Source organism: Heptranchias perlo, chromosome 4 (genome assembly GCF_035084215.1).
Source record: "Heptranchias perlo isolate sHepPer1 chromosome 4, sHepPer1.hap1, whole genome shotgun sequence".
Lineage (NCBI taxonomy): Eukaryota > Metazoa > Chordata > Chondrichthyes > Hexanchiformes > Hexanchidae > Heptranchias > Heptranchias perlo.
The window spans coordinates 47545714-47569208 of NC_090328.1; the positions used below are offsets into that span (position 1 = coordinate 47545714).

Genomic DNA, 23495 nt, shown 5'->3' on the forward strand with positions numbered 1-23495 from the left:
CAGAGAGGTCAATAACCAGGGGGCATAGATTTAAAGTAATTGGTAGAAGGATAAGAGGGGAGCTGAGGAAAAAAGTATTCACCCAGACGGCAGCGCAGGTCTGGAACTCACTGCCTGAGAGGGTAGTAGAGGCAGAAACCCTCAACTCATTTAAAATGACCTGGATGTGCACCTGAAGTGCTGTGACCTGCAAGGCTATGGACCAAGTGCTGGAAAGTGGGATTAGGCTGGGTGGCTCATTTTCAGCCGGCGCCGACACGATGGGCCAAATGGCCTCCTTCTGTGCTGTAAATTTTCTATGATTTTAAGTAGAGGAGAGGCGAGGGTAGATGCCCTCAACATCAGGGCAGTATTCAACTGAGGATGGCACCAAGAAGCAATAGCAAAACAGATTAATTGGGTGTCAGATCTCATAAGTGGCTGAAGTCATACCTGATACAAAAATGGTTATTGTTGTTGGAGGCCAATCGTCTTTTGGGCCCAAAAATACCTCTACAGAGGAATATGAAAACTGGGCTTTCCAATTGAATGGAAAATTGACTTCACTGCTCTGAGGCAATCTCTTACAAGCTTCTTCCCAAATCCTTTCATTGGAGATGTACACCCTTTCCCCATTCCCACACCCTAGAACCATTGTACTAAAAATAAATGTGCTAATACTGTCTACATTTCATGAATACATTGTGGGATATAGTAAGACACAGCAACATCCACCCAGTATCTTAAATGGTGATATGCACATATGATACAAACTATTTTTCATTTCAGGGTATTAATGGAAAAGAAGGCTTCACTTTCTCTCCGATTTCAGTTCAAGTGTTTCAAAGATCTGCATATTCACCACTTTGATGTTATGCTTTGCTATGATTTATTAGGATCCATTCCATCCCAAGGTTTGCATTTTATTTTCCACTATTATTTTGACCTAAGAACATAATGTGTTTTGCTGTAGGCAATGTATTAAAAGGAATACATCTTTTAAACAGCTTGAATATTTTTTCAAAGATTGAGAACCATCTGTGAGAATCACTTAAATAAATACTCCATTGTATCTTCCATATGGTGGCCTTTCATACAAATATTTTTTGGGAAATATATTACTCTTCGGAGCAAATTAAGTAATAATATTACACTTTTTCCTTGGTGGCTTCCAAGTAAAGCTGTTACTGTCTTAATGTTTCTCTATTTAAGGCACACATGGAACACCAAATCATGACTTCCTGTTACCTAGGTTTAGTTTCGCAACACTTCATTCTTCCCAAAAAGTCAGTGGGTTACCAAGTATATTCCACAAATGAGAAAGACAAATAACTTGCTTATGACTTCAGCATTTGTATTTAAGCGGAAGGTGCTGTGTTTTTCTTCGAATGGGGTAACTATCTCCAGTCAATATGTAAAATAAAATTAACTAGACAATAACTGATCACATGGGAGCAGGGGTAGTGTTTTTTCTGGTATATTCCTCTTTGTATGCCATCAGATTTTTTTTGTAATAATTTTATTTTGTTGGCTTACATTTTTTTCCATTTTCTTTACGATGTCTTTTTCCATATGGCTATTTTTATTTTTAACTTCTTGTGTAAAATAAGGTCTTGGTTATCTGTTTCCTTAATGCTTTGGCTTGTTTTCTTTTCCTTGGTACTTTTCCATATTTATTAGTGGGTGATGACACAAAGGATCAGAAGCCCTATCTCCTGCTCTACCCAATTTACACCCATAAATCAGGTGAACCCAGTCAGAAAAATGAACAGAATTCTGTTATGCTGGATCTCAGCCCCCTTTTTTGCCTGTCGCATTTTCCCTTGTCATTACCAGTGGGTAAAGGAAGTGCCCATTTATTGTTCATGATCGAGCCTCAGAGGCACAGGCAGCAAGAGTAGCAGCAGCCTGAAGAGGATAACCCATTGCCACCTTCAACAGACATTCATGCTACTCTCATACTAGAGACCTACTCTTAGAGACTACAATATCTGGCTACTGCATTGACCAAATTGAATACATCTTCTCCTTTCCCTCTACAAACCCTTCTCTGTGTGAAAAACCTCTCAAAACTTCCATTCATGCCAGAACATGAAGACAACTTTCACATCTTTCCATCCCAACTACACCTGATACACTGCATTGCCAGTGGTCGACCATCCTGAACTTTCATGCTATGGGGTCATTCCGGGCTGTCACTAGGTCGGGGCCTGCAGTGCCTATGTACTAACACATTAAGCAAGTCATGGATGCATTGTTTGTCAGAACAAAAAGTTTCATTTCCTTCCCAATAGGCAATTGGCAGCAGTGTGACAACCTACTACAATTTTAGAGAGTGGCAGGGTTTGCAAAGGCCTACAGAGTCATAGATTGCACCCACATGACCCCAATGTACTCTCTTGCTCAATGCCTTGGCCTATGTCAATAGAAATCGATTCCACTTTCTCATCTTATAGCTTGTTAACTACCAGCAGCACTGGATCAATTCTGATTATGGTGCAGGAATGGAGCTCATTATACTAGTGCTCAAGTTGTGTCCTGGAAACCTAAACAGATTTCAAGGAGTGCTGGTATGGTTGACTATCTTAAAATGAAAGTATCATTGCAATTCCCATAGAAGGCAACATTCACTTGCAAGATGTTTCAATAAGAATAGCAGAAGACAACCCATTGCAAACTGCACAAGGTTTATTCAGGAGAACTGCTCTTGACTATAATATCTGACCACTGCAATAACAGTCTGCATGAACAACAATTTTAGTGCAACCCTAATTTTAATGTGAAATCATATTGTGTGTATTTGTGTGTCTAGTGTTTTGTTCCACAGTGCTTCCCCTTGGTACCAGTGTATAAAGAATGTGCTCTGAAACCTAGCTTTTGGTTTGCCTAGGCAGGAGTGTGTGAGGTGGCTGAGATTTTTCCTCTTAAATGCAGGCTTTGTTCAGTTAATATACCTCTTGCATTTGAGTTAGAAGGTTGGGAGTTCAAATTCCACTCCAGGACCTATGTGCAAAATTCTCCTGTTCTCATTAAAAACAATTACTGCACTTCAGAGTAATTTATTGTTTGTGAAACTCTTTGAGATACTTGTGACATAAGAACATAACATAAGAAATAGAAGCGGGAGTAGGCCAATCGGCCCCTCGAGCCTGCTCCGCCATTCAATAAGATCATGGCTGATCTGATCCTAACCTCAAATCTAAATTCATGTCCAATTTCCTGCCCGCTCCCCGTAACCCCTAATTCCCTTTACTTCTAGGAAACTGTCTATTTCTGTTTTAAATTTATTTAATGATGTAGCTTCCACAGCTTCCTGGGGCAGCAAATTCCACAGACCCACAGATGTTGATATATAGCTGCAATTGTTTCTTTTCTGTTTTTGTTGTTTTTATTCCAATATCCTCTTCAAGAGAGATTTCATTTTTTTTATTGTACAGATGTTAAAAGGAGCTTATATCGACAACTGTTTAATTGTGGGGATGATGTAAAAATCCAGCTTTATTCAATCGCTCTGCTGCAATACCAGGTGGATTTTGTGAAGGTATCTACCGTTGGTGTAAAGGATTTAATTCGTCTGGTTAAACATTGGTTTAAGACCTCACTCGCTAAGCCCACTGAGGCCAATAGGTCTGTATATATTAGCACTAGATTGTTTCTTTTTATATTGTAATGTTTAATAAAAGTATAATGTGACTATTTAGCTTTAGAAAATTTATATCAAATTGATAAACTGTCTGGTTTAAAAAGATACAATATAATAGATATTATTTATCATGTGAATTATGGTCATGCTCAGTCAGAATTATCTCTCCACTATATTAGTGGAGGCATTAACCTACTAAAAATAAATGATTTAATGTGACCAGTCATAGAAAGAACTTGCATTTATATAGTGCCTTTCACAACCTCAGGACATCCCAAAGCACTTCATAGCCAATTAAATACTTTTGAAATTTAACCACTGTTGCAATGTAGAGAAATTGCAGAGAGCAATTTGATATGAGCAAATTAAGCATTTACACAATAACATCACCAACAGTAATTTCCACCCTGTGGTTAACATCCTAGTAGTTCAGTACTTTTGAAGTTCTAGTATTACACCTCCTGTATCACAAATATTAATTGTGAAGTGATCGGTTACAATCTGAGGCAATAATCTAGTTGCCTAAAGCTATTTAATAAATTATTCCAATCATTATTTAAGGAAAATTATTTAAGGAAAATTATTTGAGGAAATGTAGCAGGAGAAATACTACTTCATTATCACATCCAGCCATGAAGATGATTAGTAATGTTGCCAGTGGATATATACTCCACTAAGCCTTGAAACATGGATATAAGATATAAAAGTTCTAATTAAACCATAACCCACTTTTGGTTAACCATAGGGAACAAGTTGGATGTATGACTGGTAGAGGTTGCAAAGATAGGGTGAGGCAAAATTATTGAGGGGTTTGTAAATGAGGATCTTGAGTTCAGAAACAGAGAGACAGTGGAGGCCCATGAGGACAGGGTTGATGGGTGAACGAGACCTAGTGCAGGACAGGATACAGGCAGTAGGGTCTTGGTCAAGTTGGAATTTATATAAGGAGGAGTTCAAGAGGCCAGTAAGAGTCAAGTTTTGAGGTTAAAAAAAACATTGATAATTGTTTGAGCTGTGGAGGGGTGAAATAGGAGTGACGATGGGCAGTGTTCTTGAGGTGGAAGTATGCTGTCTTGGCAATGGATAGGCTATGTGGTTTGAAACTCAGCTCAGGGTCAAGCAGCACACTAAGGCTGTGTGTTGTCTGCTTCAGCTTGAGTGAGCAGTTGGGTAAGGGGATAGTGTCAGGAGCAAAAGGATACAGGGTTTTTGACAGGAGTTGAATAAGGTGACTTCAGTTTTCCGAATATTCAGCTGAAGGACATTTTGATTTATTCACAACTTGATGTCAGACAACATAGACGATTGTAGGATCAAGGATGGCAGTGGAGAAGTAGAGCTGAGTGTCATCAGCATACATATCGAAACTGACGCCATGTCTGTGGATAGTGTTTTCAGTGGGCAGTATATAAATGAGGAAAAGGAGTTGGCTAAGGATGGAAGCATGAGATACTTTGGAAGTGACTGTGCCACAAGCTGGAATGTTTTGGTTTTATATGTTTGTACACAAGAGTTTCCATAGATGTATATTTTACGATAGATATAGTAAACCTATTTAGTGCATGAATAACATGAATTTTGGAGGACAAGCTGTTGCTGGAGATAAGCTGACTCTGTTGGGGCACTTAGGAGTGGAACCAGTTGAGGGCAGTCCCCCAAAGGTAGATCATAAATGAGTGATAGTGGAGTAGGATGGAGTCATTGACTTTGTTGTACTTTGGAGAGGCTTAAGAGGACAAGGTGGGAAAATACACAATGGTTTTAGTCACAGAGGATGTTGTGGGTGACTTTGATTAAGGCTGCCTTGACATATATTACTAGTTAAAAGATGCTCAGTTGGGTTGAGTTCCTGACAATCAATCTCAATGCAGCATTAGTGGTCTTAAGATGCTGATGTATTAGAGCCCATTTTAGCTATAAAAATATGTAATTTTCTGTTCCTGACATTGGTAAAGTTAATTTAATATTTTATCATAGATTCCGGAGGCTTCCTTCTTCTTATGCCATGGAACTTATCACCATCTACGTCTGGCAGCTGGCAGGAAAGCCCATATTTTTCAGTTTTGTCCAAGGCCTCCGAGCAGTACTCAAGTTCCTGGTAAATTGCACTGACATTTTCATCATCTGGTGTGAGCACTATGATGAAAACTTTCATATTGTGAAGAAAGTACTTCAGAAACAAAGCAGGTAAATAACTAAGAATAAGTTAACAAAACCAAAGCATGAATTTGGGCTGGTCTGAATTGGGCTCTGCACTCATTTAAAAACACATCTAAATCAGATGCCCCTCTAAATGAAATAATAGCATGTATGTATAGACACAATCGGTGTCATTGAGTTCCTCCTGTTATGTTATACTTCTCTCAGTGTTTAGATGCGCTCTGATAAGTCTAGTAAATCTAGCCCATCAGGCCTAGTAGGTAGCCTGTATGACACTAGGCCATACAGACCAGAAAGTTACAGATTTGATTCCTGCTCTGTGCTGAGATAGCTGATCTCAGCCACTGCAACAGTTGGAGCATTAAATTTGGCCTCAGTACCCCTGGACTAGAGAGTAGAATATCAGCGAGGATTCCTACCCCTTTGTCACTGACTAGTGACTGCTGTTGGAAAATATACGTATGTGAATATCGAGTGAGAATAGATTGGGTTTGGCTGTGAAACCCTCATGATCAAATAGCCTGCCAGCATTCATTGTCTAGGCTCACACATGAAGAATGGCCACTTGAGCATGGTACCAGAAGCTGCTGGCTACCGTAGATCCGTAGCCTAGCAAGAGTCGGCACTTTAAGGAGAGGATGGGGGAAAAGGAGAGAAACTTGAACAAAGCAAAGTCTTGTGAAGATACTGAGATTTTTTTGGGGCATAAGCCATTACTCAAATTCCTTAGCATAGATGCAACTGCTACAGGTTCACCTGCACTAACAATACACTATCCTGAACTTCAAATGGTAAATGTTTTAACAAATGGTCCTTAGGGTATGGTAGTGAAGTGCTTATGGTAGTGAACTAGTAACCCAGAGGTCATGAGTTCAAATCCCACTTTGGCAAGTTGTGAAAGTGAATTCAATAAATCTAGTAGTTTGTGAGCTAGCACCAAGAAATTGTCCATGAAAACTGCCGGATTGTTGTAATAAACCCAAATGGTTCACTAATGTCCTTTTAAGGAAGGGAACGTGCCACCCTGATCCAACCATTACATGACTCTATCCATACTAGGTTGACGCTTGATGCCCTCTGAAGTGGCCTACCAGGTCACTCAGTTGTAAAAAAAACTCATTCTGAAACACATTGATAATTCTTCATCGTTGCTGGGTCAAAATCCTAGAACTCCCTACCTAACAGCACTGTGGGAGAACCTTCACCACACGGACTGCAGTGGTTCAAGAAGGCGGCTCACCACCACCTTCTCAAGGGCAATTAGGGATGGGCAATAAATACTGGCCTTGCCAGCGACGCCCACATCCCATGAATGAATTAAAAAAAAGAATATCTCCAGCAACTCTCACACTATCTTAGGACAGGACTCGGACAATCCAGCTCAGTCAACCCTGTAAAGTCATCCTCACTGACATCTGAGGATTGAAGCCCAAGTTGAGAGAGCTGTCCCACAGATGAGTCAAACAACAAACCAACATTCCAGAATCCTCCATCACCATCTCTGGGTATGTCCTGTCCCATTGAAAGGATAACTCACCAGAGGTGGGGCACAGTAATATGCAGTAATCTTTAACGTTCACTTCTAGCCCCATGAAAGCTCATAGCTTTAGGTCAAACAATGCCAAGGAATCCTCTGGCTGATCACCCCCATCCCCCCCCCATCTCAATTGTTGAACACCATTTGGAGAAAGCACTAAGGGAATCAAGGATACAGAATCTACTCTGGGTGGGGGACTTCAATGTTCACTGCCAAGCCTGGCCTGGTAGTACCACCACTGACTCAGTTGATCAAGTCGTGAAAGCTGCCAGATTGGGCTTGCATAAATTGATAAAAGAACCAACATGGAGGGGTAACCTACCTCATCCACACCAATGCAGACATGTCTATCCTTGAGAGCATTGGTAGGAGTGATCACCGCACTGTGAAGACAAAGGGGCTGAAACATCTTTGGCCCTGCTTCGCTGATGGAAGTGCAGCGGAACGGGTGCCAGTGACCTCCACTGCTGGCACCACCGGACTATCTGGCATCAGAGCGGGGTCATTTAATTTGAATACTGCCAGCAGGCACCCATGGGCGCTTCTTGGGCATCTGTCATAGGAGGAGAATGGGAAATGGGTCAATGAATGGGCAATCCAGACAACGCCTTTCAATATTTCCAGGGTCTTACAGACCATGTGACCCTAGTGGCATAGATGCCTGCCATTTACCAGCAAATTAGGAAACCTCCTCCTGACCTCAGGAAATACACTGTGATCGGCATTGAAGGTTGGATTGTTGGTCTGAGGATTTTTAGGGCCCTTATTTTAACGTTTGAAATTTCCAAGTAAGTTTAAATATTGATATTGTTTGTTTTCAATTCCAGACCTTTTGTTTTGGATCCAGTTAACCCCACATTCAATGTCTGTGAAAATAGCAATGCTTGGGATGAAGTAACTCATGTAGCTCGTCAAAGTCTTCTGAAGCCACTTCTCAGTGGTATGCAAGCAAAGGATCCATGGCTGTTCACCAATAACTGGTGACATTCATTTTATTTTCACCTGAACAATATATGTATCAGAGTATTCCCTAGGTAACTACAAAATAAGTTACAAAGGAAAAGGTGTGGCATTTATGTAATAAATTAATATAATAGAGCATTTTACTTAATTCTGATGCCTGTGCACAAGTGAGAAAGAAGGGACATGAGCTCCTGCCTTCTAAGATACCTCGATTTCTAGGACTCTGGATCGGTATCGTACATGCTGACCTAGCAAATTAGCAAAAGCTGACCAATTGTTTCAAAAAAGCTAACAACCCAAGAATGTCCCTGATTATAAGCCTGTGATGTGTGAAAACAAATAACTTTTTTTTGCCCATCCCTAATTGCCCTTGAGAAGGTGGTGGTGAGCCGCCGCCTTGAACCGCTGCAGTCCGTGTGGTGAAGGTTCTCCCACACCTCGGCCTCCTCCCAATATCCCCACCATCACAGAAGCCAGTCTTCAGCCAATTCGATTCACTCCACGTCATATCAAGAAACGGCTGAGTGCACTGGATACAGCAAAGGCTATGGGCCCCGACAACATCCCAGCTGTAGTGCTGAAGACTTGTGCTCCAGAACTAGCTGTGCCTCTAGCCAAGCTGTTCCAGTACAGCTACAACACTGGCATCCACCCGACAATGTGGAAAATTGCCCAGGTATGTCCTGTCCACAAAAAGCAGGACAAATCCAATCCGGCCAGTTAATGCCCCATCAGTCTACTCTCAATCATCAGCAAAGTGATGGAAGGTGTCGTCGACAGTGCTATCAAGCGGCACTTGCTCACCAATAACCTGCTCACCGATGCTCAGTTTGGGTTCTGCCAGGACCACTCGGCTCCAGACCTCATTACAGCATTGGTCCAAACATGGAAAATAGAGCTGAATTCCAGAGGTGAGGTGAGAGTGACTACCCTTGACATCAAGGCAGCATTTGACCGATTGTGGCACCAAGGAGCCCTAGTAAAATTGAAGTCAATGGGAATTGGAGAAAACTCTCCAGTGGCTGGAGTCATACCTAGCACAAAGGAAGATGGTAGTGGTTGTTGGAGGCCAATCATCTCAGCCCCAGGACATTGCTGCAGGAGTTCCTCAGGGCAGTGTCCTAGGCCCAACCATCTTCAGCTGCTTCACCAATGACCTTCCCTTCATCATAAGGTCAGAAATGGGGATGTTCGCTAATGATTGCACAGTGTTCAGTTCCATTCGCAAACCCTCAAATAATGAAGCAGTCTGAGCCCGCATGCAGCAAGACCTGGACAACATCCAGGCTTGGGCTCATAAGTGGCAAGTAACATTCGTGCCAGGCGATGGCCATCTCCAACAAGAGAGAGTCTAAGCACCACGCCTTGATATTCAATGGCATTACCATCGCCGAATCCCCCACCATCAACATCCTGGGGGTCACCATTGATCAGAAACTTAACTGGACCAGCCATTTAAATACTGTGGCTACAAGAGCAGGTCAGAGGCTGGGTATTCTGCAGCGAGTGACTCACCTCCTGACTCCCCAAAGCCTTTCCGCCATCTACAAGGCACAAGTCAGGAGTGTGATGTAATACTCTCCACTTGCTTGGATGAGTGCAGCTCCAACAACACTCAAGACGCTCGACATCATCCAGGACAAAGCAGCCCGCTTGATTGGTACCCCATCCACCACCCTAAACGTTCACTCCCTTCACCATTGGCGCACCGTGGCTGCAGTGTGTACCATCCACAGGATGCACTGCAGCAACTCGCCAAGGCTTCTTCGACAGCATCTCCCAAACCCGTGACCTCTACCACCTAGAAGGACAAGAGCAGCAGGCACATGGGAACAACACCATCTGCATGTTCCCCTCCAAGTCACACACCATCCCGACTTGGAAATATATCACCGTTCCTTCATTGTTGCTGGGTCAAAATCCTGGAACTCCCTAACAGCACTGTGGGAGAACCTTCACCACACGAACTGCAGCGGTTCAAGAAGGCGGCTCACCACCAGCTTCTCAAGGGCAATTAGGGATGGGCAATAAATTCCGGCCTTGCCAGCGACGCCCACATCCCATGAACGAATAAAAAAATTGCTGTTAGGAAGGGAGTTCCAGGATTTTGACCCACTTCACAGACTTTATACCTTATGCTGTGGGGATACATAACGTTGCTCCATTTACATTGAAGAAAAACATAAGTAAATAAAAGTCTCTAGGGTGTAATCCAATTGTTAATGGCACAAAATTGCTGCCCTGGAAAATGTTGAGCTTTTATATTAAAAATGAAGCAATCTGGTTAATTTTAAGCACTTTTATTTTTCGCAATTGACAGATTTTTAACAGGCCAACTAGACCATTACAACTCTAGAAGTTATCTCAACATTCAGTCTCTCCAATCTACACCCCCCACCCCCCATCCCCCCCCCACCCCAATATCAGTTCACAAAGACACTGTACTCCATCCAACGCCCCACCTCTTCACAGAGGCACACTCTTCTTCCAACCCTTCCAAATCGTACTGGCACTCTTCTCCCTCTCCTCCTCAATTCAATCTAGCACTCCTCTCCTCCTCCAAATTTCCACTACCTTATTTGGAGAGTAAGTGGATCCAGGAACCATTCGAAGGGGAAAGTATCAGTTGTCCAGTGAAATTAGTGGGCCAAAGAGGAATGGGGAATCAACCATAAGCCAGCAGAGGTTGACCCAAGGGTCCAGAGAAGGTGCGTCGTGGCCTCAGGTGTTAACAGTATCACAAACGGATCTGATATACCAAAAGAGGAATGAGGAACAATGGGAATGAAGGCAAAGAGCAGTGAAGTTCAGGGAGCCAGGAGAGGGTGAAAGGTAAACCCATGCAGATGAGAGATCTGGCCTGCGGAACAGCTGCAGGGAGGTGAGGAGTACACAAGACCAGGAGCAGCAGAAAGCTTGAGGAGCCGATCCAACCCAGTCCAGCAAACGGTGAGGCAGATGTTCTGAAGAATGAGTGGAGTTGGCAGGCACAGGAAGCAAGTGAATAGCAACAAAGCAGAGATCATTCAGTAGCATGGGAGTAGAATCAAGAGCAGGATGGGCACTTGGAGGAATAGATCAGTACTTGCTCAGTAGAGAAGCAGAAAACTGAGCCCACAGAAGCAGGCCAGATACTGGAATAGAGGCTGTCTAGCAGAGAATACAGTCTCAGTAGAAAAGGCAGCAAAGGTGCAGGCCACAATAAAGCCCAAAAGCCAGTGGAGAAATGGAATTTGGTCCAGAAGAAAACAAATTTCTGTCCAAGACCTGACCCAACATAGCAGCAGAGTAAAGCTTTACATTATAACGGTGACCACACTTCAAAAGTAGTTCATTGGCTGTGTAGCGCTTTGGGACATCCTAAGGCCATGAAAGGTGTTATATAAAGGATAGTCTTTTTTTTCAAGCTGGAACACTCAATTCCACCAGTTCATTTTGGTAATTTCCCCCATTAATGCTGACACTCTCTTGCCTCTCCATCTGCACCTGTAGAATTTCTGTCCTCCCAATATAGCTTACACACCCTCTCTCTCCCCCCTCCCCCCTCCCCCCATCCCTCCCCTCTTAGGTGTGGGTTAGCAAGGCCACGGCTTAGGGACTCCTAAGTGTGCACAGGGTACTTTTGGAGTTCAACCAACTAAAACCACATGAAACAGACCACTGGTAAGCACTACTCTGCTTGTTTAGCTCAAATCACCCTACCCATACAGCAGTGACTTTTAAGGTTATCTGGAGCGAAGTGAGAAGAACCCCAGCCTCCAGTGACAGCTTTACTCCTCCAGGCTGGCTGGTCGATCATTAACAGTGCATTAGAGAACTGCAGAAATGCCTGGTTCAGATTATTGAGTCTGCCACAAAGAGTTGACTTGGTTTTAAATTTCCGACACTAGGTGTGTTATCTTGGAGTCGTCTCAAATCCAAAAACACCTTACTTGCCTCCCAAGGAAGGTGGCCACTGTTTGATTGTTAGACACCTAACAAGTGTGAGAGTTCCCCATCCAACTCCTGATCATTCAGCTCCCATTCCTGGCCCCCATGTTGGCAGATATCGTTAATGGTTCCCTTTTCACAGACGCTGTCTCTCTCTCCTTCAAAACTCTAGTTATCACATCCCAGTCAGAAAACCCATCCTTTCCAAACTATTGTCCCATCACTTTTCCTATCTAAGGTCTGCAAGCGAATCTTTGTCTTTTAGTTCCATTCAAACGTTAGCTCCATTCCTGTCAGCACCGGAGATCCTGTTTGAGGGTATCTCAGCACTTACTCTGGAATGTTGCTCTGTGGGTTTTCATCCCTACATAGTTCAGAGCAGCAGTCACAGTTATTTGTTACTTTCTACTAACTTGAGGTGATAATTAAGTTTAATAACTACTGTAAAATTAATGGTGTGCCACTGCTTCTGTTTACTGATTCTTTTACTGTTTAATAAATTTCTTTAGCAGATAAAGATATAGTCACAATTGTGTGTAATGTTATTCTGCTGCCTTCCAACATCAAGGAGGATCATGTGAGGATGCATGATCAAAGCAGTAAGCCAAAATGAAGTGCAGAGGGTTCTCTGTTCGGCCACTGGACACATTACTAATTTACTTAGCTATCTGAGCATGCTTTAGAACATGGGGGCATTCACCTATGGAAGTGGTCAGAGACAAAGAACCCAAAAAATATCTTGAGTAAAAACATTGCCCTTTTAATGAAAAAAGTAATCAGCCAGTGATCCAAAGTTTCCCAGTGATGTTGAACAATATAGTTGGAAACTAAAGGATGCTACAAGCTATTCACAATTATATGATTGATTACTGTATCCCTCTAAATTCCATGCCAATGCCACATAATTAGTGAGTGTAAGAAAGGAAGCAGAGAGCACCATTGCCAGAGGGATTTGCAACACCTATTCTGCACATTCCAAGCAAGGCATCCAGAGATATACCTACAGTCATCAGGATCCTGTGGGGCCCAGCATTGCACAACTTCTGAGGAATATACTACTGATCCCACAAGCCAATGTCCAGATCCCTTAAAGTATCTTTTTCCAGACAGCGATATCTGAATGAGCCTCAACTCGACTGCAGGTGGGTCCTGATCAGTGATCAGGTCCACACTTAGGGCCCCACTTGTATCTGTGCCCTTAGGACCTTCAACTATGTAGTAACCACAGAACTTTAGGCAATGGTCATTAACCATTCCACTTATTTCCTGTAAGACAAGGACACAAACCCATTCCTGGGAAAGGAAAAGTCCAATCTCAAGTTTCCTACCACCTAAGGAGTTGCTAATCTAGGCTGTAAAACAGAGGCCAGACCTTTGAGAGGAGTCCTTATGTCCCTCTGATAGAGTGATCACTGAGGCAGATTGAGGATGTTGACTGATACAGTGCCAAGATAAATGCATGCATCACCCGAGCTCATGACTAATGGCCTTAGTACTTTGGCAAATTGCAATTTGCCTGGGTTGCCTGAGCTGGATTTTTTAACTCAGAAATTTGCTGTAATGCTAGATTCAGCACTTTTTCTCAACAGTAAGCCATCAGCCTGAAATTTTGTTCAGGCTCATAATGGGGAGTTGAAGGTTAATTAGTATCCAAAGAGATTATGTACAGTCTCAAATATTTGCTGCTATTGTGAATAGGTCAATACTTAACAACAACAACTTGCATTTATATAGCACCTTTAATGTAATAAAATGTCCCAAGGCGCATCACAGGAGTGATTAAACTAAGGATCCAGCTGTTGTTCCTTTCCATTTGCACAGCATGGGCTCAGTTAAGCAGTGTTGGAGAGCCTCCTGCTCACAAATCAAAGGGTAAACATTCACTCTAACTGTGATGGACTTGGACCCTTATCTCATCAGTTTAAGGTTGGAGTTTCAAGAGAGCTTTCTTTTTTTCTCCCTCTCTCTCGTCAATGTTTTGGCAGCAAGAAGAAGAAGCAGCTGTCTGTGTTTTAAAAGCCTGAAACAGCTTAGCTTTGAAAGGTTAGGCTCCCCTCACAGCACAAGCTTTGAGTCATTGTGTACTTAATTCTGCAGTAAAAGTATGCCTGTGCCCAGTTATTACTGATGCAGAGCGTGCCTGCTCCTTGGTAGTTACAGCACACTTCCATAACCATAATACATGCATACTTTTAAAACTGTAAAGGTATTTTAGTGCTCAAAGGGATATCGGGCTGAGCTTCAGATCTTCTACAGCAGATAGTTGAAACAAAGATGTTCAGGTTTCCAATCACCCATCTTCAGCTTCATTGTGCCCACATAATTGACCACTCTTAAAGTTTGGCCTTTAATCACCTGGATGTCATCAAAGCCAACTTCTGAATGCTCATTCCTAATAGGGAGCTTACATTGGAATTTCACGTAAACGTCCTTGCTAAATTGATACTTTTTTAAGTTTCCATTTTGAAACCAATCTTAACTGCACAATTTATGTCCCACCAACTCGACCACCCAGATATCCAGGAAGTTGGCTGCTTTTTAAACTCATTTTTAACCCCTCTAAGTCAACTGTCTGCCAAAATCTTGCCATTTCTTGAAGATTAAATTTCCACGGTCTTATGATTTAAATTCTGTCAGCAGGAAAACTGAATTTATAAGCCAGCAGCTCTGCTGAGATCAGCACTGTGAAAGTTGCCGATGGGGATCATTGGAATCATGGGCTGTGAGCTGTGACCCAGCAAATTAGTTGTTGCTGGCTAACACTGCAACAGCTGAGCAATCAGCTGATTCTCAGCTCACGGACAAATGAGACAAACACAGTGAGTAAACACTGAAAAATGTCTTCTGAACACATATTAGGGTCTTAAAATTACACTGTGGGATAGTATTAACTCGTAATGTGTTCATCTGAAATTCATCTCTCCATTATTTTCATTGAGGTGTTATCCTGGTAAAATAAGTGGATTAACAGTGCCACTGAAATAGCAAAGGGAGGAACGTCTATCCACCACGGGGGTTTTCCTTACCTCATGTTTGGGTCTGTTGTTTTTATAATTGATAGGGATTAATTGCTATGATTAGTCAACAACTCCATTATTGTTGTATTCTGTGACTACCAGGATGGTAGAAGGTGAACTAGATGGACCTTGGTCTTTTTTTGTCTAACAATTCCTACGTTCCTATGAATTCCACGCAAATGTGTTAAACATTTGGACTCATCATCCCACGGCATAATTTCAGAGCCTAAATGTTTTTCAAATAATCTCTTCACGAATACTAATCAAAGAATCATAAGGCCTGAAATTCCTCAGAACATGATCCTGGTGGTTATAGAATCACAGAATCTTACAGCACAAAAGGAGGCCATTTGGCCCGTCATGCCTGTGCTAGCCCTTTGAAAGTCCAATTTAGTCCCACACCCCAGCTTTTCCCCCATAACCCTGCAAATTAGTCCTCTTCAAGTACATGTCCAATTGCCTTTTGAAAGTTCCTATGGAATCTGCTTCCATCACCCTTTCAGGTAGTGCGTTCCAGATCTTAACAATCCTCTGTGTGAAAAAAATTCTCCTTATTTCCCCTCTAGTTCTTTTGCCAATTATTTTAAATCTATGACCTCTGGTTACTAGCCGCACTTACCAGAGGAAACAGTTTCTCCCTATTTGCTCTATCAATGCCCTTCATTATTTTGAATACTTCTATTAGGCCTCCTTAACCTTCTCTGTTCTAAGGAGAACAATCCCAGCTTCTCCAATCTCTCCACACAACTGAAGTTCCTCATCCCTGGTATCATCCTGGTAAACTTCCTCTGTACCCTCTCCAAGGCTTTGACATCTTTTCTAAAGCGTGGTGCCCAGAATTATACACAATGCTCCAGCTGATGCCTAACTGCATTGCGCCTGCCAGTGCTGACCCTGCTGGAGTTTACAGGGTCAGTGGGAGGACATACGTTGTGCATGAGGTAGGCAGACGCAAGTGCCACTACTGGGGTGTCTCCTGTGTTCATCTGATCTATGCAGCAGGAAAATGCAGCACCTGCTGGATTAGGGGGAGGGTTGCCCAGACTCTTTCTTTCCCCCCCCCCCCCCCCCGCCGCCAAACAACTATGTCTCTCTCAACTCCCTGTGAAAGGGTGCTGATCTAGAATTTTCTTTAAAAGCCCCCTGTCTTCAGGAGTCCAGAACACTTTGTTGTCCTGGACCACAGTGGTAGGATCCACTTTTACCCATCTGGATGCCGTTGCACTTCAACTCACTCAGTGCACTGACCTCTGGGAACTATTGGCATAGGGACTACCCTCCCCTGGGTCTGCCACACCATACCACTTTTGCCTTTATGGGTCAGGTGGAGGTTCTGGCTCTAACAAGGCATATCGGATACCCTTGGAAATGAAGATCACCTAGTGCAACCAGGTCTCTCTATTTTCCAGGGTGTTTCACTGGTTTCCCACCGGAGTAACAGCGGAAGATTGGCAGAATCTCTACGGATTTTCAGCCCCACAGAATGAGGCCACTCACTCAATCACAATTGTGCAGACTCTCTGAAAGAACTATCCACTCCGTCCCATTCCTCTGCTTATTCCCCATATCCTTTAATTTTTTTCAATTTTAAATATTTAGGCATTTCCCTTTTAAAAGCTATTATGGATTCTGTTTCCATCACTATTTCTGGGAGGGTCCTAACTACCCACTGAGTGAAAAAAAAATTAACCTCTCCCTTTGTTCTTTTGGTGATGATCTTAAATTTAAGCCATCTAGTTATTGACTCAGAGACTTGTGGAATAATTTTTCCTAGTTTAGCTTATCAAATACCCTTATAAGTTTGAACATCTCTGTTAGATCTCTTAACTTCTTGTTCTAATGAAAAGAACATCAGTTTCTCTAGTATTTCCTCATTATTAAAGCCTGTCATCCCCAGTATCATCATTAGTGAATCCCTTCTACATAAGAACATAAGAAATAGGAGCAGGAGTAGGCCACATGGCCCCTCGAGCCTGCTCCACCATTCAATCAGATCATGGCTGATCTTCGAACTCAACTGCACTTTCCTGCTCGATCCCCACATCCCTTAATTCCCCTAGAGTCCAGAAATCTGTCTATCTCAGCCTTGAATATATTCAACGACTCAGCATCCACAGCCCTCTGGGATGGAGAATTCCAAAGATTCACAACCCTCCAAGTGAAGAAATTCCTCCTCATCTCAGTCTTAAATGACCCCTTATCCTGCCACTATGCCCTCTAGTTCTATATCCTTTCCATGGCATTGACATCCTTCCTAAAGTAGGGTGTCCAAAACTGAACATAATGGGGGTGAATTTGAACTTGTCCTCCCACTTTTAAGGATTGTGTATTTGATCCTCTAAGGGCATAATTTTAGCAGGAGCCGGAAATCCAGTCTGTCCCTAGATAATCGCGTGGGGAACCCAGAAGCCAATTGAGTGCGCCGCAATCTGCGGTTGAAACTCAATTGAAGGTAAGTATTTGTGCTTTCGGGTTTCCCAAGCGCTAGGCTGCCAGACTGACAGGCTGGCTGCTTGTCGGGAAGAAAAGGAGCCGCGAATCAGAGAGGGGGGCGGGAGAGAGGGAGAGATCGTGGAGCCTTGAACAAACCAGAGGGGGGCAGGGGGGTGGTGGGAGGGAGGTGGGGGGACATGGACAACATCTGGTGAGCCTTGAAGAGCGGGGGTCCACCGTCAGGTGTTCGGCCGATCACGGGGTCATGTCATGCCAGGTGAGCTTGTTGGGCCTGGAAGAAGCACTCCTGCTCCGCTGGGCCCACAAGCAGTGAAATAAAGGCCCTCACCTTATGGATCCGGCCCTTCCCTCCTGCTTTCACCTGACGTGAATCGGAAGCGATGGGAAACCGGAACAGGTAAGGTTAAAGTTGTTTTACAAAATTAAGTACTTCAACTATTTCAATGAGGTACATTGCCCCTTTAAGCATCAGCCTGCTGGCTTTAAGTGAGGGCGGGACTTACTGGTGTCTGTTGTGCACACACACACAAATGCACCTGAGTCAAACCCGGAAGTGGGCGCGTTGGAGACGGGATGTGGTCTCGCTCCAAAAAGCAATTATTTTAACCTCCCACCCAACCCCAACCCACCCGTTCTTGGGGGTTAAAATTACCCCTTAAGTGTCTCTGCTCCTGTACTCCTTTTAAAGTTTTACTATTTAGTGTATATTTCCTTTCCTTATTCTTCCTTACAAAATGTATGCTTGCGATCAGCGGAATATATAGAAATATATGTCGAAAGAATTGAAACATTGGCGCTGTTTACATTAGGACAAAGAAGATTACATAGAGGTGTCTAATGTCATGAAGGAATAGGACAGAGTGGATAGAACCAGACAGTTTCCAGTGATTGAGGGGTCTAGAATGAGGGGATATAGATATAAAATTAAATGCAAGAGATTTAAGACAGAGAGCTGGAGTAACTTTTTTTTTACACGGAGTTGTGAAGCATAGAATGCACTACCAGATTTAGTGACTGAAGCAGAGACTGGGTGGGGGGGGGGGGAGGGGGGGATTTCCATTGGGGCTTCGCCCGCTCTGCCACATTACTTTGACTGAAATCCTGTTTCTCCTGAACCTCTTCCGAAATTATGGCAATGGAGCGAGAGAAGCCCCAACAATATTCTTGGCTCATGTTAAAATTTAAGAATAAATTAGAAAGGTGGTTGAAGGAAAAGAGAATAAAGAGAAATGGGAATAGGGTGGGCTCATGGGATTAAAACTATTGCTCGCGCAGAGGATAAACACAGACTGGTTGGGTCGAACAGTCTGTTTTCATGTTGTAATTTCTATGTAATTCTGTATGCAAAGTGAATCTTTGTTTATCTAGCAAAATTGCACTTAGTACTAGTGCAGTGAGACAGCTGAACTAGGTGTGTACAAGATACAGTTCTAACATAAATAACAATACAACAATAACAATGATAATACAAACATTGTGGCACGAACAAATAACGTGATTGGAACGCTATACGATGGTTACCAGGCCTTACATGGTTTCTTTGTGCAGATTATTCCTAGATTAGTTATTACACTGTCTTCTACATATTACTGCTATGCACATGTTGCTGTGGTAACTGCAAGGTTTTGTGAAGATAATGGTCTCCATAGCCAGTCCAGGTATTGGTTGCTGATCTTTAAATACTGTCAGGAGGAGCTTTTATGTAAGAAAAGCACATGTTATCTTGATCATGGTTATAAATTCCTGTCTTGAATTAATTGTTCTAGGTTGCTAAATTTGTGCACAATCCTAACCAATTGGGATCACACATGTTCTGTTCACACATTTGAACACTGTCAGATCCTGACGCAATCTGACTGAGAGCCAGCGTCAGAATTTCTTTCTTTTCTTTGTGGAACCGCAGCTCACGTCCAGTTTCCCCAGCTTTCTCTAGGTCTTTGAGCGAAGACTGGAGCTCCTGAGAGATAATGCCTGGCATCTTCTTCTCTTTCAAAATCCAATCTAGTGCCATCTGACTTCTCATACAGTCATCCAAAGATTGCTTGGAATAATAGGAAATGACATCCTGTGGAAAGGAAAAGAAGATTACCATTTAAAACAATACATTTGTTTTATAATGTGGGCACTGTCACTTATGGTATAAAAATCAGTTAGAAATATTTTAATATTTTGGGCTCTTGTAATAGGATTATGATATAATGTAAGATGATAGTAAAGATGTTTCACAGTATATATTTATGAAAAGTTATTGTCTAACATATTTCACATTTTGCATTTCTTGCTTGAGTGTACTTTTTGATGAGAAACACATATATCATACTTTACTAGTGACTGTGCTGATGTTGAAATACATTCCCTGCTAATGAGATACTGAACTGCACTTTTTCTACTGCTGACTATGACAGGTACGCACATGCACACCCTATACAGGGTATGCCAGTGGGTATGTGTACAGACAGTACTGGGGTGACAGTTGGACACGTGTCAAAGCAATGCTGGTATGACAGATATACCTGTATACATGTTTTGCTGACTGTGACAGCCACACTTGAGTACAGCCTTTGCTGGGTGTAGCAGTGAGACATGTATACGCGTTGTTCTGGGGTGTTCAGGGGTCAAGGAATAATGATAGAAACCAGGGAAAGATTGCAGCAGCAGAAAGCAAGTTGAAGGGCTGGATCAGAGGTCAAGGCAAAGGATCAGGAGAGAATGGAGCAAAGGCCACAGTAAGAGAGCAAAGGCCAGGGCAGCAGACTAGTGAGGAAGTGGATCAGAGGCAAAGGAATGATAGTTTAAAGTTAAAGACTAATAGGCATACCCAGCATTTGCAGGACGGATATTGGGTTCCGATTTTTTTTAAGTGAAGTGTTAAGCTTCAAATTGTTTAGTTTGCTGGAGTGCCCATCAGCTGCTAATCATTTCTTCATGCCTGATTTGGTAACTAAAACATTACCTGACGGGAACACTTCCTTTCTCTCAGAATTTTCAAGCTTCCATTCCAGTGTAACAGTTGAAAGACTGTCATCAATTCCTGCAAAAAAGAGAGCAAAAGAGCACTGGCAGAATGGAAGTAATAACTTACAAAGTTCAAAAAATTAAATTATTTACTTTATTAGTGAAATGCTGCATTTTGGTAGGAAGAATGAGGAGAGGCAATATAAACTAAATGGTACAATTTTAAAGGAAATGCAGGAACAGGGAGACCTAGGGGTGGACATACACAAATCTTTGAAGGTGGCAGGACAAGTTGAGAAGCCTATTAAGAAAGCATACGGGATCCTTGGCTTTTTCAACCAAGGCATAGAGTACAAAAGCAAGGAAGTTATGCTAAACCTTTATAAATCGCTGGATAGGCCCCAGCTGGAGTATTGTGTCCAATTCTGGGCACCACACTTTAGGAAGGATGTCAAAGCCTTAGAGAGGGTGCAAAGGAGATTTACTAGAATGGTACCAGGGATGCGGGACTTCCGTTACGCGGATAGACTAGAAAAGCTGGGATTGTTCTCCTTAGAGCAGAGATTTAATAGAGATGTTCAAAATCATGAAGGGTTTTGATAGAGTAAATAAGGAGAAACTGTTTCCAGTGGCAGAAGGATCGGTAACCAGAGGACACAGATTTCAGGTAATTGGCAAACGAACCAGAGGCAAGATGAGGAGAATTTTTTTTACGCAGCGAGTTCTTATGATCTGGAATGCACTGCCTGAAAGGGTGGTGGAAACAGATTCAATAATAACTTTCAAAAAGGAATTGGATAAATACTTGAAGGGGAAAACTTGCAGAGCTAAGGGGAAAGGGCAGGGGAGTGGGACTAATTGGACAGCTCTTTCAAAGAGCCAGCACAGGCACAATGGGCCGAATGGCCTCCTTCTGTGCTGTATCATTCTACGATTCTAGTACAGGAATTAGTGTATATATACAATAGTAAATTTAATGACTGTATTGAATGAATCGAAACAGATTCAGAAAAATAGTCTCAGCTGAGGTGATAAAACAAGCTGCAAAGTAACATTAAATTGTCAAGTGTTTTTTTCTTATTGGTCTCTAGATCATACTCTCTACTTTCCATGTGTTCATGGGCGGTATGAGAAAATAAGCCACAGCGATTCAGCTTGCGCTCAACACCAAAACAAGAATGGGATTGTCTTGTCCTTCTCCCAGTCGGTAATAAGTATAAGTTATGGGCCATGAGAATCAATTCATAAGTTTTAGGAAAATGACAATCACTTAGAATTATATAGAAATTACAACACAGAAATAGGCCATTTGGCCAAACCAGTCCATGTTCATGTTTATCCACCACAAGAGCAGTAGTCCTAATCCCATATGCCCATCCTTTTCCCATATCTCTTTGTTCCCCTTTCCTTCGACCACTTATCTAACCTAGTCTTAAATGTTGACGTGGTCTCTGCTTTAATAACTACCAGTGGTAGTGCATTCCACAGCCTCATAACCGTCTCTGTAAAAAAGCTCTCCTGCTTTCTGTCCTAAATCTTTTACATTTAATTTTATATCTATGTCCCTTCACTCTCTGTCACTGGAAACAGTCTGTTTCTATCTACTCTATTCAATCCCATCATAATTTTAAATATATCTTTCAAATCACCCCTGAATCTCCTCTTTTCTAAAACATGTCACTGAATTATTTTCCATTCATTTGACTAATGAGCAGTTAAGCAGCTGTGCCTACTGTACAATAGTTGAATGCAGAGGAGATGCATTTTACCAAGCTGATAAACTGAAAGCTGTGGTCTGACACAGTCCATAGAACCATAGAAAAGATACAGCACAGAAGGTGGCCATTCGGCCCATCGTATCCGCGCCGGCTTGAAGAACAACCAGGTGCCCATTCTAATCCCACCTTCCAGCACCCGGTCCGTAGCCTTGCAGCTTACAGCACTTTAGGTGCAGGTCCAGGTACTTTTTAAAAGAGTTGAGGGTCCCTGCCTCTACCACCAATTCAGGCAGCAAATTCCATACACCCACCACCCTCTGGGTAAAAAAGTTTTTCCTCACGTCCCCTCTAATCCTTCCACCAATCCGCTTAAATCTATGTCCTCTAGTTCTTGAACTCTCCGCTAGGGGAAACAGGTACTTCCTGTCTACTCTATGTGGGCCCCTCATAATTTTGTACACCTCAATCAAGTCACCCCTCAGCCTCCTCTGCTCCAAGGAAAACAACCCCAGCCTATGCAATCTCTCCTCGTAGCTGCAATTTTCAAACCCTGGCAATATTCTTATAAATCTTCTCTGCACTCTCTCTAGAGCAATTACGTCCTTCCTGTAATGTGGTGACCAGAACTGTGCACAATACTCCAGCTGTGGCCTTACCAGCGTTTTATACAGTTCCATCATTACATCCCTGCTTTTGTATTCTATACCTCGACTAATAACGGAGAGCATTCCATATGCCTTCTTCACAACTTTATCTACCTGTACTGCCACCTTCAGGGACCCGTGCACATGCACTCCAAGGTCTCTCACTTCCTCTACCCCCCTCAATATATTCCCATTTACTGCGTATTCCCTTTTACTGTTTGCCCTCCCTAAGTGCATTACCTCACACTTCTCCAGGTTGAACTCCATTTGCCACTTTTCCGCCCACTCCACCAACCCATTAATATCCTCTTGGAGTCTACAGCTATCCTCTTCACAATCAACTACATGGCCAATTTTTGTGTCATCTGCAAATTTGCCAATCATGCCCCCTACACTCAAGTCCAAATCATTAATACATACCACAAACAGCAAGGGACCCAACACTGAGCCCTGTGGCACACCACTGGAAACGGATTTCCATTCGCAAATACATCC

The 23495-nt window shown here is 42.7% G+C and overlaps 2 protein-coding genes across 2 annotated transcripts in view; one reads left to right on the plus strand and one right to left on the minus strand.

The window, feature by feature from the left end:
• The window catches only part of LOC137320904 (2'-5'-oligoadenylate synthase 1A-like), a 45150-nt gene extending 32466 nt beyond the window's left edge, over positions 1-12684 (plus strand). Inside the window, exons 6-9 of the mRNA XM_067982886.1 lie at positions 769-893; positions 3417-3606; positions 5600-5809; positions 8147-12684. Coding sequence (XP_067838987.1) covers positions 769-893; positions 3417-3606; positions 5600-5809; positions 8147-8303 — 682 coding nt within the window. The 3' untranslated portion in view covers positions 8304-12684. The remainder of the gene's footprint in view (positions 1-768; positions 894-3416; positions 3607-5599; positions 5810-8146) is intronic.
• A 6392-nt stretch (positions 12685-19076) lies between these two features.
• The window catches only part of LOC137320909 (protein limb expression 1 homolog), a 61056-nt gene continuing 56637 nt past the window's right edge, over positions 19077-23495 (minus strand). The window contains exons 5-6 of the mRNA XM_067982898.1: positions 20637-20714; positions 19077-19748 (exon numbers count right to left, since the gene is read on the minus strand). Coding sequence (XP_067838999.1) covers positions 19446-19748; positions 20637-20714 — 381 coding nt within the window. The 3' untranslated portion in view covers positions 19077-19445. The remainder of the gene's footprint in view (positions 19749-20636; positions 20715-23495) is intronic.